The sequence below is a fragment of the Folsomia candida genome, unplaced genomic scaffold, assembly GCF_002217175.1.
Source record: "Folsomia candida strain VU population unplaced genomic scaffold, ASM221717v1 Fcan01_Sc004, whole genome shotgun sequence".
Classification (NCBI taxonomy): domain Eukaryota; kingdom Metazoa; phylum Arthropoda; class Collembola; order Entomobryomorpha; family Isotomidae; genus Folsomia; species Folsomia candida.
This window is the reverse complement of record NW_019091196.1, coordinates 12,863,364-12,877,727: the sequence shown is the minus strand read 5'-3', so window position 1 is coordinate 12,877,727 and position 14,364 is coordinate 12,863,364. Positions and strand designations below refer to the sequence as shown.

Sequence of the window (14,364 nt, the reverse complement as noted above, 5' to 3'; positions counted from 1 at the left end):
TAACCTACATGGTAATTTATACCAGAATAAAAAAAATGCTGTTTTTCTATAAAGTATGGCCGAGCTTTACAGAATTTGCGACTCATTGTTGACTCCACCAGCTACATACACACTTTTTTGTATGTATGCATTTTTAGCGATTGTAGTTAGAGATCAGATTCTCATACTCATAATTCCGATGACTTTTGTATTCTTCATCTTCAAAATTGACTATATTAGCGAGACATATATGTCTCACAGTGGTTTTCTTTTTGGGCACACATTTCATCACTGCTCTTGAGAAAACTTGGCTAGTTTTGCACATTTTCGGTAATTTTGGTGGGAGTGGCCTTCGGACGATTTCGTTGGACGTTAATGCTCCTAGTCCGTCGTGCTCATTGGAAAGGGCAGTTGTAGGTTGAAGTTGTATTGCTATGCAGAAAATTACGAGTAACGATGCGAGTTGGACTGCATTTAATAATCGCCAGCCACAAATATCGAGGTTTATCAGAGAACACATCTAGCCAGACAAAAAAAGTTACAAAAACAATGCGGAATAATTTGTAACTTGATAATTTTGTGGTACAGATAGTCTTTAGCTTACCATGAAGAATCGGTGTTGCTTATTAGGAATTTAAATTTTATGCAAATTATACATGTACCTTTGATCACTCTCGAAATAATAATGAAACAAGGAGCGCAAAAATTATTGAATTATATAAATAAAATATGACGCTTTTACCGAGTATATTTTTTGTAAAATTTTTTCTGCTAGTCATGTCATTACACGAAGGGTGTATTTTTATCCGATCTGGTCCAACCCCGAGGCTTGTGCTTGAGAGTCTTAAGTATGTGTTCCGTAAATTAATTAGTAAAGCTGCGTAGCTCCTTTATATAGTAAACATATCTTAATACACCTGCAGCATTTGGTTAAAAAATAAATATGTGTCATGCACTTATTAATAGATGATCATCAATTAAATAATGCTATTAAGAGGTTTATAAATAATTTGTACACTGATTTGCCAAATGACCAATGATGATGACAAACATTTTCAACGAAATCTTCAAGAAGGTAACCAGTAGCACAGTATATTTGACGATGATCACGTAATCAGGGGAGGAAACCTTTTGTAAATATTTCAGGATGTAGACGGATAGATGTCAAATTAACAATCATCACAACTTCCCCTTCTTCCCATCGATCCCGTGCTTTAGACTACGTGATGTTACTCAGGAATCCATACATGCATTTCTTGTAATATTATATCATTTGACTAAAACGACTTAGCAAGGTCGATTACGCGTTTATTGACCTGCTTGTTTTTGCACAAAGTACATGAAACAATGCTCAATTAATTAAGTATATTAATGTATTATTGAGGGATGAGTTTGTGACCTTGTTATTTTGCAAGAAAAATAAAGCGCAACATGCATGGAGATCTGGAAGACACGGAAACTTTGGTGGATTTTTGCATGCATCTAAGTTTAGTAAGTTTCTATTCTAAAGATGTGTCCGAGATCACGTAACCCGGATTATGCACCCTTCCTTTCTTTCCGACGAGATGAAATGAAGGTACGTACGCAAAAAAGTAAATAATTGGCATCACACATTTTTCATCAAAAAATAAAAAGGAACTGCTTATCGGTACTTGCATTGCATTTAATACAATATCGCTCTCTGAAGAAGATAACAGCTATTTAGCTATCGAAAGCTTGGAACAATAAAACTTTTAGAATGTCATCCATGATACAAAGCTCATTGCATTTAATACAATTCCCACAAGTGCATGCACTATGTGGACCAAAATTTGTGTCTCGTCCAATTTAATGCGCACTATTTTCTTTATCTTGACAAAAACAGGACAGAACAATCCTGTCACTAACCGACCCGTTGCATTGTTCTGACCTCGTCTACACTATAAACACGTGTGTTATATCGAAAAGTCTGTTTATCTTCCCCCGTTTTTTTATACCACCACCACAAATTGTTTGTTACTCAACCCTGCTTCCTCTAACCAGCAGACTGATAAATAAATAAATAAATAGGTATGTATATGCTTTACTGGGGTATAAATTTAGTAAATAAATACGCCTCGTTGGTCTACGTTTCATATAATTAAATGACCCAGAGACGAGGAAGGTTGTGGTGGACGATGAAAAAATGTTGAAACCAGAAGTAGACCAGAACTCTGATAAGATTAATGATGAAGGTGCTCATTTTCAATTCATCAGAGATCCACCAGGAACCCAATTCCTCCAGACGACGACTTACAACAACTACCCCTTTTCCCTATAACCAATCAACCAAACCACTATTTGAAACAAGCAGTCCACTCATAAACTACAAGAAGTAGTGGAGAAAAGTATAAGTAGATAAATATGTGGACCGAATAAGCATTAAAAAAAAGCTTGTTATGGTCGAGTCAAATCTCTCTTTTTTGTATGTACAAGCAGGATTTGTTTACCAACCAACTCAAGCGATGATAAAAATGAATTTGATAATTTTATGCTGCCGCAGTCTTATCCACTCCATTACACAAAATGCCAATCACATTTACACATTTTGTTATTGACTACATAAGTAAAGATATATATATATCACCGCGCATTGTTTCGTTGGGTGAGTGAAGTATGTAGGAAAAGCAAGTAATGACTTGTTTATTTGCATTCAGATTTGGACCGGCTTATCATCGAAATGTTTGATAAGTTTCATTTTACAATTCACTCACACTATAAAGTCAATTCCAATTCGACCTGACAACAGAGAGGTCAACTGAACTGACTGCTGGGTTAAAGAACCGTCGTGTGTTTCAACTTGCGTTATCGCGATTCTATTTTGCTTGGCATTTTTGTTGTAAACAAATTTATTACAATTGTGCAATATTCTTCTATGTGTACTAATCTATTTAATGAATGACCAGGGATGAATAGGTGACGAGAGAATTTAAGGCATGGCCTTTCAGACACCCGATACATTCATGGTTGGTTGGGACGCGGTTGATCTTCAAGAGATGAGGACAGGCTTATCATTGAGTTATTCAGTTAGCATTGTCACTGCTTGATTAAGGAAGTAATTACTAATGAATGAGATCATGTGTTTAATGAAAGAGCATGCTATGAAATTTTGGGTTTAATTGTATTGCCAAATTATACGGTAAAGTGGGTGTGTGTGTCTTATGGTAATGAAAAGAGGAGAGGTTTTTTTAACGATGTGTTTAACAATTTTTAAATTTACAATGTAAATATTCGTCTCGACTTTATTAGTATCAAACTTCCAACTATCTAAGCAAAGTGTGTATAATAACCTAAAAATAGTATATTTAAGTATGCGTAATTACTCTTAATACCTATAAAAATTGGTTGCTCCTAATGTTCAAATGTACAAAATGAGATATCTTTGTAACAAAACAAGTACATTATATTACCTCAGAAAAACGATTATTACTCGAGGATCGCAAAAAAAGTAAGCGATCGAGCATGACCTATCCCATCGTAAAAAAATACATTAATTCTTAACTTGGTAGTAAGTATATAAGTAACTCGTTAAATTATTGCATAAATTACATTATAAATTCTGTACTGCGTACGTGTACAGGAACAAAACAAAGCCATTACTTATTCGAAAAGTTATTTTTATGATCGTTTCGTACTCTTCTTGACCAATTAAATCCGTATCTCATGATCCAAGCCGTATGTGTCAGAACCGATACCGCTACCAGATGATCTTCGAGGAGGCTGACAAACCACAGTCGAGCTAGAATGACTCTCATCAGATCTCTCTCTACCAGGACGATTTTCCGTTCCCCCAAACAGACGCGTTGGGATTCGGGTTGGATTTGCTGTAGACAAAGAAATGAATATAATTTTAAGTCAAATTGTACACGATTTGGTGGGATGGAATGTCACTCATGCCATAAAAACCTAGGAAGAATTTGATGTAAAATTCTGTATCTACCTTGAAAAAGCATCCCCAGCCGGCGTCTTAACCTCGGTCGTCTTTCCGGTAAAGAGGTCCAAACGGTTGGCAGGCTTCTGAGTATTTCCAGAATCCTTCAGAAACCACCAGCGTCCCTTGACGACTTGGGGATTGATTCTGACTCCACCAGGCATTTTGTTGAGTAGATTCTTGGATTTATTTAAAGACAGGGGGACAATTTGAGACTCGTTGAAAAGAGTTGTTGATACTTTTGTGTATGTAGCTCGTTCAGGAGGAAGCTGAAGAAGTACTGATGCTGCTGGAATGGTGGGACCCCGAATTTATACCAATTTCGTAGCCCCGTGCAAGACTGCGAGGCGATCGTTTAAAGCTAAACTGAACTGGTTATGTTTTTCAGTCTCATTATTACAATTGTAAATGGGTATATTTTACACGATACATTTTACTTTCCTTGCATGATGGGTAGGTATTTAGTAGTAGGATCACATCACCAACCAACCACTGCTCCTCTATCCACGGGGAGTATATGAAAAATACATTCAAGATTAAAACGGCTTGATTGTCAAGCTAAATATGTAACATAAATTGTATCCGTTAGTTTAATGCCTCTCTTTATTTGTTGATTGTATTGTATAATATTTATCATGAGATTGGGCAAATATAATCTCCAGAATGCTTGGCTTTCCATGTTTGCTAATAACACATTTTCCAACTATTTATAAAGTTCATGCTACTATAAAAATAGGCAGGGAGTTATTTTCAAAATAACAGTTTTGTAGATATTATTGTAAAATAAATTGCAGTATCAAAATTGACTAGAGCAAGTCACCGAGCACGTAGCTACATACATATATTTCTAATTATCAAGTTTCATTACATCCACAATTTGCATTCCGTTTCGTCATCCGAGAGGAAAATTGAACGGAATTCTTTTAGATAAGTAGTGGATAAAAAAGATAATGCACAGGAATAATAACTGGACTGGAAATACAAAGGCTGGACATAAACCAACAGACCAACACCAATTGCGAGGGGGAAATCTGCAGTACGCCTTCTTCTTCTTGACCATCGTATGATACGTGTTAACTTAACTTACTTATTAGCACTCGCTTGCGAAGCCGAAATGCTAAAATTATGTATGCTCGACCGCAAATAAACTATGGGATAAAAGTAGTAGTGCCGGCTGCAATCAATTAAACCCTGTCCAAATCTTGTAAACAATTAAAAATCCAATGTGTAAATTGGCTTTATTAGCCGTTTTGCAGAACGTGAGCAATTTTTTATATAATATTTAACAAGTTTATTAATGTCTTGGATTAAACAACTTTTAATAATATTGTCAAAGTCAAACTTTTTCAAAATGAAAATGTCGCATTGACGAATACTTATGTAAGTATACTAGCGAAATGCATATATTATAAGTACACAAAATTGCTAGGTTTGAACTAATAAGGAGAAAGTGAAGGACAATCAAGGACATTTATTGCGTCTGTATCTAAAGCATTGTAGTTTTCCTCGATTGTGTTGTGTATGTAATGCGTTCATTGTTCGTCCCATTATTACTCATTTGGCTCTTATCGACATCAGACGTCTTAAAGACTAGATAACAAGTTGTGTATGTATGTTTATGCCACTCATGTCATCTCAGCCGGTGCCAGAATAATTACTTTGATAACTACTTTGACCAACAAAATTGGGGGAAATTATTGCCAAATTGCAAAAACACCATGCATGGCATGTTAGAACCTATTTTATTGTAGGTACATATATAAAGCCGTCAACAAATTATTTAATTCGGTCGGCTGATCATAAAGTAACATCCTGCGGATAATTATATGTCCAAAAAAGTCAAGACCTCAAATGTGGCGTGAGTGACACTAAAATCTAAATGGTCTTGTTTACCAGTCAAGAAATTTTGCTTGACTCCGATATTTGCATTGTTTCCAGTAAAAGATTAGACACGTAGGCAAAAATTATTTCAAAATTATTTTCGCAACGTTGAATCTCATTCAGATTATTTTATGGGATTTATATTTACGACTATTTCATCACAAGAAAATTGATAACATGAACAAACTTGAGCAAATATCATATCTCAGTTTATCTTCGTACATGTTTTTCTTAAATCTTGGATTAATTTGTAAAAATAAACCCAGAGAAATGACTCAGCTTGCACCAGCAGCAAAAAAGGCACGATTTGGCCACGTGAAAACCTCATGAATTCTTCCCTTTTGCCCATTGTGCAATTTCCAGGCTATAATCCGAAAGTTGTGAAATTGTTGTTGTTGAACGTGCCGCGGGGTATCTTTCATTTATTCTGATAATGGAGGTCTCCCAATGTATGCCCACAGATTTTGAGCAAATTAGTGTCAATCGATCAAAAATTTAATTAATATGAAATTTGCAAACGACAATCTGCCAATTCTCAGGTTTGGCAGAGATATTTGCATCCGAAGAGGAAAAAAACGCACAGTAAATCTTTAAAGTGTAAAATCTGTCAATTTTATAGCACGTTTTCTCTCTTCGGATGCAAATATCTATGCCAAACTTGACCGGAGATCGTGTCTACTGCAAATTTCATACTAATGAAATTTGTGATCGATTGACACTAATTTGGTCAAAATCTGTGAGCATACGCTGGGAGACCTCCATTCTCAGACAAAACTTAACCTGACCTAAAGTATGTACATATATTTATCAGTTGGGTTAAAGCAAAGTTGCACGCAACGAGACAAACAACAGGACAAATCACGACGTTACCACGCAATGTGCTCATCCGCATGCAACTATTTAATTTTGTCATGCATGCAGATCCAACCAAAAGTTCCTCACAAAAAAACTGCATGGGTTTAAAATTTAAAGCATTTAAATGTGATGAATAGAAAATGCAACATAATTATTGATGCAGTTCACATCCGTTGAAAAATGTAGATTATTACGTATATTATTATTTTTCATGCATGTTATTCACACGTAAATGTCTGTATAAGTACGCTTCATAAATACGTAACAGAATTTCTCCAAATGCATGAGTGATATTTTATATTATGTAAAGACTCGATTTTATTCGGAAGCATAAAATATACCCGGGTATTTTATACTCAGTGTTTGACTGTGAAATTATGTATGTGTTTTCTTTCATTACACAATTCACATGCAGTCTCACATCATTTTATTATTTTAACCTTGGCTGTAGCAAAAACCGACTGCATACACAGTTTGTAAAAAATAATGGGATAAAAAAAGCTGCTGGACACTTGTTGTATGTACATCTATTTACAAACAGTTGAGATTAAAATCAATTATATTTGCCACTTTAACCACAGCTCGTGACCTTCAAATCTATGTAGCAAACCAGCAGATTTGCATGTTCATTTTACAAGATTCCAACCTGCCAAGTTTATATTTATTTAATTAAGTTACATAAATATCACACACAATTAATCGATTGTCCAAACCACACTCTCAATCTTGTGGTCTCGTAACTCATAAAATTTTACGAAATTAGAAATGGCATACAAAGTGGGACTAGCTTCGGACGACGCCGTTTTATTCGGAGAATCTCCTCTGTGGGACAATAGAAGGGGACAACTCGTACTTACCGACTGTTTCGGGAAACATGTCAGCATTTTTGATCCTGTGACGAGAAAAATCACCTCGAAAGAAGTCAAGCCAGTGGATGAAGAGATAATATACACCGTAATTTCCATTCCATACGCATCTTCAACGAACAAATTTTTGGTTACACTTTCCTCTGGAAAATTGGTAGAATTCGATTGGGATCAGAATGCCATAACGAAGGTCTTGTACGATTGTAAAAATCCACTAATTAGCTACAATGATGGCAAGTGTGACAGCAAAGGGAGGCTGTGGACGGGAAGTGGGAGAATTGAGGATTTGGGCAAGTTGACTATGACTAAAGACAAAGGTAAAAATTATGAGATTTGCATTTTCTTAAGTTTCCATACAATGATCATGCGTGCTAATTTATGTTTGCTTGCAGGCGAAGTTTACAAACTTTCAAAGTCGAGTACAACTCAAGGGATGTTGGATTCTTTTACGGAAACTGGAAATTTTGACTTGCCGAATGGACTTGGCTTTAACAAAGAGCAGACAAAACTCTTTTGGAATGACTTAACTGGCAGAGTGATCAATTTGTTTGACTTTGATGCCAATAATGGAAAGTTGGGTAATTAATTCACTACTGATGGATAATTAGTGTTAAATATTTTAGTCACAAGTAATAATAATATTCATGATTTAATTGATTTGCAGGAAACCGAAAGTTATTTTTTGATTTTAAAGACCACTCCGAACTTGACGGTTCATATCCGGACGGATTATGTCTCGATGTTAGTGGCAATGTTTGGGTGGCTTGTTGGAAGGGAGCATGTGTTATTAAAATTGACGGGTCAAATGGGAAATTGTTGGAGAAAATTGGGGTACCAGTGCACAATACGACGTCCGTAGCGTTTGGGGGGACAAATTACGACCGCCTGTATGTCACCACAACTTCCATTGAACTAGATAAAAGCCTTGTGGATGAGCCAGATACTGGAAAAATATTCGAGATCAGTTGTCCAGGAGATTCCTCGTTCAAAGGTTTTCAGGAATGTTTCCTTGATGTGTAAAAATGTTATCTTGTTACAGCAGTGGTTTTTTGAGATTGGTTGTTTTTAATGTGAATAAAAGTTTTATCGAACAATTTATATATCATGAATCTTTTGTCTAATTTTCGTTAATCATTTAAACGATATCTCTGTTTCAATCAGTTACTAGATTTGTGTGCCCAACACAATTGATCACATTCGATCGTTTATTTAATTGCATAACCCAATAAAATATTTATGGTTATGGAATCTCTAATTACATACATTTAGTAATTAAACAATTCGAAAATGACAATTTAAATGATTTTAACTATGTGTTGACTACACATGTTTGTATGCACTGGTCAAACATCATTTTCATTTACACCAAATAAATAAAGAAGAGATGACCCATGAATGAGACTAATAAATAATAGTTGTAAAATAGGAAAAAATATATAGCTCTCTGTATTTTTATGTATTTGGTGTAAATGAATTAGTTTCTGGTACGAGTAGAATCTCCACCAGCAGACGATGACGATCCTTCACCACCTCCGCCGCCGCCTAGTTTTTGGTAGAAATTAGTAGATTAATAATTTATAACAATTTTTCATCTACTCTTCAGAAACTGAATTTAATTTTTACCTGGTGGGCCAAAAATGGTATCAAGCACATTGTTCGCCACACTTTTCACATTGTTGTTTGTTGGGAATATAAATGCACCCCGCAATATTTGACCTAAGTCGAATCTAGCCACGCCTAAAAATAGGTAATCTCAATTTAGCATACAAAATATTTAACGTTTAATAAATAATATTCAACGCATGACTTTTGACACATCGCCAAAATCTTCAAAATCATCACATCTTAAACTTGAGATTTCTTCAAAGACTGTAAAAATCTAGTGTATTTTTTTTAAATTCATAACGATTTGCTCTACAAATTAATACTCCAGAATTTTAAAATAAGTTCTTAGAGCTGAGAAATGATTAAAAATGTGCTGATTTTGACTATTTTGGGGATGAGTCATCGAGTCCTACTTAATTTTTATTAAATGCGTACCATTTAAGATGGTGCTGACTCCACTGTTGATTCTCGTAATATCTTGCGGAGATGAAGTGGGTCTGGGAAAATTGGCTAAAATCTGATCCGTGATCCTTTGGTCGTTGAGATTTGATCCGGATCCACCGGACGAGCCACCCCCACCCGACGGGAACAGAATTGGGACAGTGGGCTGACTTTGACTTGAACTTTGACTTTGTTGACTTTGCTGACTTGTTAATGGGACATCTTCATCTCGATTCCCCAGAATCCCTCCCCCACCACCGCCCCCATGTTTCCTCGCCTTTCGAAGCTGCTTTAAAAAGGAGATGACTGGATCTAAGGTGTCATCGTGATGATGCGGAGCTGCAGCCTATTTATTCATACATGATGAAATCAAAACATTTAAAACTTTATTCCAATTTTGACAAAAATTAGTACGAAATTATAAAAATTCTAACTACAAATGTGGTTAATTGCAACCTTAAAGGTATCTGATAATTGAATTATTTGACGGGGTCAAGTATGGCGAAACAAACATGCGAACATTCTCCAACAAAACGTCACCTCTGTACAAAAGTCTCCCAAGCTAAATCAATCAAGCAGGATAACCATGCACTCGATATAAAAATATGTACACTTTTATCCGTAAATTCACATTACATTTTGCAATATCTTACCGCAACGTTTAAGGCTCCGAGAATCGCAAGTATCCACAAATATATTTTCGCCATGTTTCCTTAAAAAATTTTAGTTATGTAATTGTTCTCGAGGATGAGGACAACTTCTCATTTGCAGACCTTCTGCAAAGAATCCCAAAGATGTGTAAAATCTTCTCACTTATATCAAGTCGTTCCAATTCACCAAATCTGATGTCCGGTTGATCTTCTTATGCATGTACGGCCAACAAGTGAGCAAAGGTATCAGGGGCGCAAATAAATTAATGAATAAAAGTGTTTCAACGAGAAAGAAAAAAAGTGCAGGAGCAACAATATGGTTAAGATTAGCGAACAATATGTATTCCTATTAACCCAACTAACCAATTACAATAATAATAATTCCATTCTACATAAGCCATTGACCACTGTGCATGCGTATGTACGTACATGAGAGATCAAGAACCAGCACAAGATCATATCATGCTCTTATCCTATTAAGCTCAATGTAAGGCAAGGTAATAGTGTAATTTGTGACTCATTCATGTCATTCAGACATAAAATATATATTGTTGTGGATGTCTGATGCACAAACAGTGTGTTAAATATTATAGTGCATGACATGTGAATGTATGTATGTATAACTGTGTATACCTCAGAAGACCAAGGTTATGGAAAATATGTCAGTTTCTGTTTACCACTAAAATTCAAGACCCACAACAAACGTGGCAAGAAATAAATCCATGTAAATATATGTACACATGATTTCAAGATATATTTAATTTAATTTTTACATGCAAAGATATATTGCGGGTCAGCTTTGTTTACCGTTTACGTAGTCTGTCGCACGTAAGTAATTGGTTGACGCCAGCGATATAAGATTGATAGCAAAAAGGTTGTGCATCATGCATGCAGCCCTGACTTTACATTTAATACGTCTCAATTTGGCAAGATTTTTAGCTAATGACGACAATCGTCTTGGGTTACTGGTCAGGCATGAAAAGATGTTCGTGTGCCATGCAAGAATTGCTGTATCGAGTTTCATAATTTGCTCGGAAAATGATTTAATGCAATTTAAATGTGCAACACGAGTCCTACAAGGGTGGAATACAGTATGTACAATTTATCAAATTAATAGGTGAACTAATGTACTAATTAACAGTAATTATCTTAAATTTAAACGTGTCCAAAATGGATCAAGATGATTAAGTGTGTGTTTTTTCTAGTTTAAAAGCAGTTTTGGCATGTGCAGAAACTGGAGATTTGCAGATTTTATATAATTGAATTGCTTGTTTACTGACAGCTAAAATTACCCTTCTGCAAACGCTTCATAAAATTCGCCGGGTGGAGTTCTGCTGATAAAACCACTGATACAAATGCTTGTAAATTTCCACAAAAACTTCAATAGTAAACAAATATTTGCTGTCAAATTTAAGCAGTCAGTGATCCGTCTCAAGTGGGACATGATTTCCAAGATAGCATGACTATTTCTATATATAATTGGCATAGACAAGTACACTTGTACCTCAGTCAGGTCCCGGTTACTGATAACATTTGCTATGCTTGTTAAAAAGTCATTAGTAATTTAAAATTTTTATCAAAATATTTAAAATTTATTCGAAAGTAAAATAACAAAATTCACTGAAACCAGTAAAATTTAAAATATAGTAACTTGACCATTATTAAGTAGATACATATCAAAAATCTAGTGTATGAGACGACCTCAAGTGCACAATCATATTCGGTACATAACATAATCTTAAGTGGTCCTACATTTTTAGAGCCCTGCCATATTTTCATTTTGTAAAGATAAATACTTAATTTGCTAATTTCAAGCTCGTACAATTGTAGATTAAGGTGCAACAACAAGACATAAGTCAGACAGAAGAATAGCCGCATTTCACTTACGGTTTTACAGATCCTCATCAACCAAGATTTAACAGAACATTAACTCTAATAAGACTTCATAGGCAAATATACTGGCAATAAAAATGCGATGCAATCCAATCCACCTGCATGAGCGTGCCTTTGAGGTCGAGATGAGTATCTCATTTTACAAGACAATGAGTTAAAGTGAGACGATGGGCATCCACCTCAACACCATGAATGTAGTAGCACAAACTAATTAATCATAATTGCTACAAGATGACCACGTTCACCATTAAGATTACAGTTGAGATTTTTTGAAAATATTTAATAGGTACATATGTACATCACGTTCAGAATTATTTTCTTTGTTTTCACGATTATTAAGTATTCGCCTCAACTGCGACTTGTTTATCCCATCATTCGCATCGGAGCGTAGACCATGTTTCTAAATCGCTTGGCAAATCCACGCACGTTGTCTTCGTAGACGTGATACATCCTCCGAATTGGTGCCATCATGGGCATGTTGAAGGGTGGCGAGGAGTCGTCTTCGTGAGAAAATGGGGGATTTCTTTGGGGCTCTCCAGTTCCGTAGTAGGATGGGTTTCGATTTTGTCGGTACTGCTGCTGCTGATGGTAACGGTACTGAGGATGCTGCTGCTCTTGGGTATCTTCAAAGGCGTTTATTGGGTATTGTTGTTGATACTGCTGATTTTGGGGTACGGTTTGCCGGTTGTTCTAGGAATTTATGTCAGTAATATTAATGGCTAAAAATTAGCAAAGTACTGGAAAAATACAGAAGAGAATCTGGATAGAGAATACAGCAGTCAGTTTTGTGAGAAAATTGATGTATCGTCGTCAAAATACTACATTTTTTTTTATCGTGAAAAGTCCATTTCTTGACAAAACCTAGATTTTCGCGTGACCTGTGACTGCTGTATTTTTCATGCAGTGTCTTTTTGAGGGTGTAACAACCCTGAAAATTCAAACTCTGAGAAGAACGGAGCTCAAATACTCTATTTTGACAAAGTATTTGCCCACCGCTGAAAATTATCAGCTTTTTTCGTGAAATCTTACCCTGTAATACGTCGGGGTTGCATAATACCCTCCATCATTGTTCCATTGGTCGGGTTGTTCTTGTTCTTGAGGTTGCGTGAAAGATTGAGTATTTGCATTGAAGCTGTTGGGCGTTGTAAAACTGCTCATGTGGTAATTGTTGCTGTAGGTGGAACGGTAAGGAACTGCGGAACCAAGCCCAACGACGAATAGCACACCCATAATTTTTCCTGTGATTAGCCCCATTTTTATTGAAGTATAACTCTTCCCACAACTTGTAGAATTTTTAAATTTAACTCTACGTTTCTTGTGTCAATGCAAAAATTGAAGTTGTTTAGTACTCCAAATTATTAAACAGACTGAGTCAATTTAAAAACGAAGTTGAGCATTTCTTTGTCTCTGCATATGTACAGGCAGACATTGTCGAATAATAATTTTTCATAGGCCAAGGTTTCCTCCCGTTGACTCCCCACCCTTGAGCGAAAAGCTACCAACGTTACTAATTGGCAGGTACAAAGGGTTAAATGCTACTGTAAACCCATCGCTTTCACTTTCAGATTCGAATCGTTGTGCAAAACTCATCATAAATATAAACCACTCTCCGCCGTGGTGGTGCACAAGCACAAGCACGTGTATTGTTGTACATGTATTGTTACGTGTACAAATGTATGTATGTATGTACCTGTAACACCTCAGAAATATCAATTTAAAATCAAATCAAAACAATAAGGTAGACAGGTAAATAAGCAGACAACTACATGTTACACATCTTCTGACCATCGGTACATATTTATGTAGGTACGATTCATGTTTGCAGGTGGGTGGTTCATTGTACTTCTGTAGTTTGTGATTGATTATGGGGTAATTTTAAATAGTATGGTGGTCGTCTTTAATGAAAATTGAGATTAATTAGGGTAGCGAGAAATTACTTAATGGATTGTGATCATTATTACGAATCGTGCCGCATCTAAGGTTTTCCTATAGATTGGGATGAAAATATACTTTCAACAGATCGAATCTTGCCTGAATTATTGCTTTTGTTTTTGCAGATATTTAATTATTTAACAAGTTGTTGTTTAAATTCTTATAATAAATAATGCAATTAGATATTCAAATTCGGTTGTCATTTGTGCTTCTCATTTTCTATCGAAAGTTACAAATTATTCCTGTTATTTAAAGTGAAATTCATCATTGTCGACGATTGTGGTGTGGCTGGCGTGTGGCACATCATCGTGAC

General features: G+C 35.6%; 3 protein-coding genes and 1 long non-coding RNA gene across 5 annotated transcripts; 1 reads left to right on the top strand and 3 right to left on the bottom strand.

Moving 5' to 3' along the window:
• Positions 1 to 3,204: 3,204 nt before the first annotated feature.
• Positions 3,205 to 4,282, bottom strand: LOC110848559. Its single transcript, XR_002547753.2, has 2 exons — positions 3,938 to 4,282; positions 3,205 to 3,821 (listed from the first exon to the last, which is right to left on the bottom strand). It is a non-coding gene; the product is annotated as an uncharacterized LOC110848559 (long non-coding RNA).
• Positions 4,283 to 6,987: 2,705 nt separating this feature from the next.
• LOC110848934 (regucalcin) lies at positions 6,988 to 8,628 on the top strand. The gene is made up of 3 exons (XM_022096297.2): positions 6,988 to 7,847; positions 7,923 to 8,108; positions 8,195 to 8,628. Exons 1-3 carry the CDS (start codon positions 7,430 to 7,432, stop codon positions 8,548 to 8,550), a joined length of 960 nt encoding a protein of 319 aa, XP_021951989.1. The 5' UTR covers positions 6,988 to 7,429; the 3' UTR covers positions 8,551 to 8,628.
• A 66-nt stretch (positions 8,629 to 8,694) lies between these two features.
• Positions 8,695 to 10,431, bottom strand: LOC110848935. Of its 2 annotated transcripts, XR_002547776.2 has the most exons (5): positions 10,230 to 10,431; positions 10,033 to 10,138; positions 9,571 to 9,922; positions 9,154 to 9,267; positions 8,695 to 9,072 (listed from the first exon to the last, which is right to left on the bottom strand). XR_002547776.2 is itself a non-coding variant. In XM_022096298.2 (4 exons), the coding sequence occupies exons 1-4, from the start codon at positions 10,281 to 10,283 to the stop codon at positions 9,005 to 9,007; spliced, it is 588 nt and encodes a 195-aa protein (XP_021951990.1). In that variant the 5' UTR covers positions 10,284 to 10,422; the 3' UTR covers positions 8,695 to 9,004. The 2 variants fall into 2 exon arrangements, 1 of the variants encoding a protein (XP_021951990.1); XM_022096298.2 differs by lacking the exon at positions 10,033 to 10,138 and having other exon boundaries at positions 10,230 to 10,422.
• A 1,541-nt stretch (positions 10,432 to 11,972) lies between these two features.
• LOC110849250 lies at positions 11,973 to 13,328 on the bottom strand. The gene is made up of 2 exons (XM_022096646.2): positions 13,149 to 13,328; positions 11,973 to 12,809 (listed from the first exon to the last, which is right to left on the bottom strand). The coding sequence occupies exons 1-2, from the start codon at positions 13,275 to 13,277 to the stop codon at positions 12,483 to 12,485; spliced, it is 456 nt and encodes a 151-aa protein (XP_021952338.2). The 5' UTR covers positions 13,278 to 13,328; the 3' UTR covers positions 11,973 to 12,482.
• Positions 13,329 to 14,364: the final 1,036 nt, after the last annotated feature.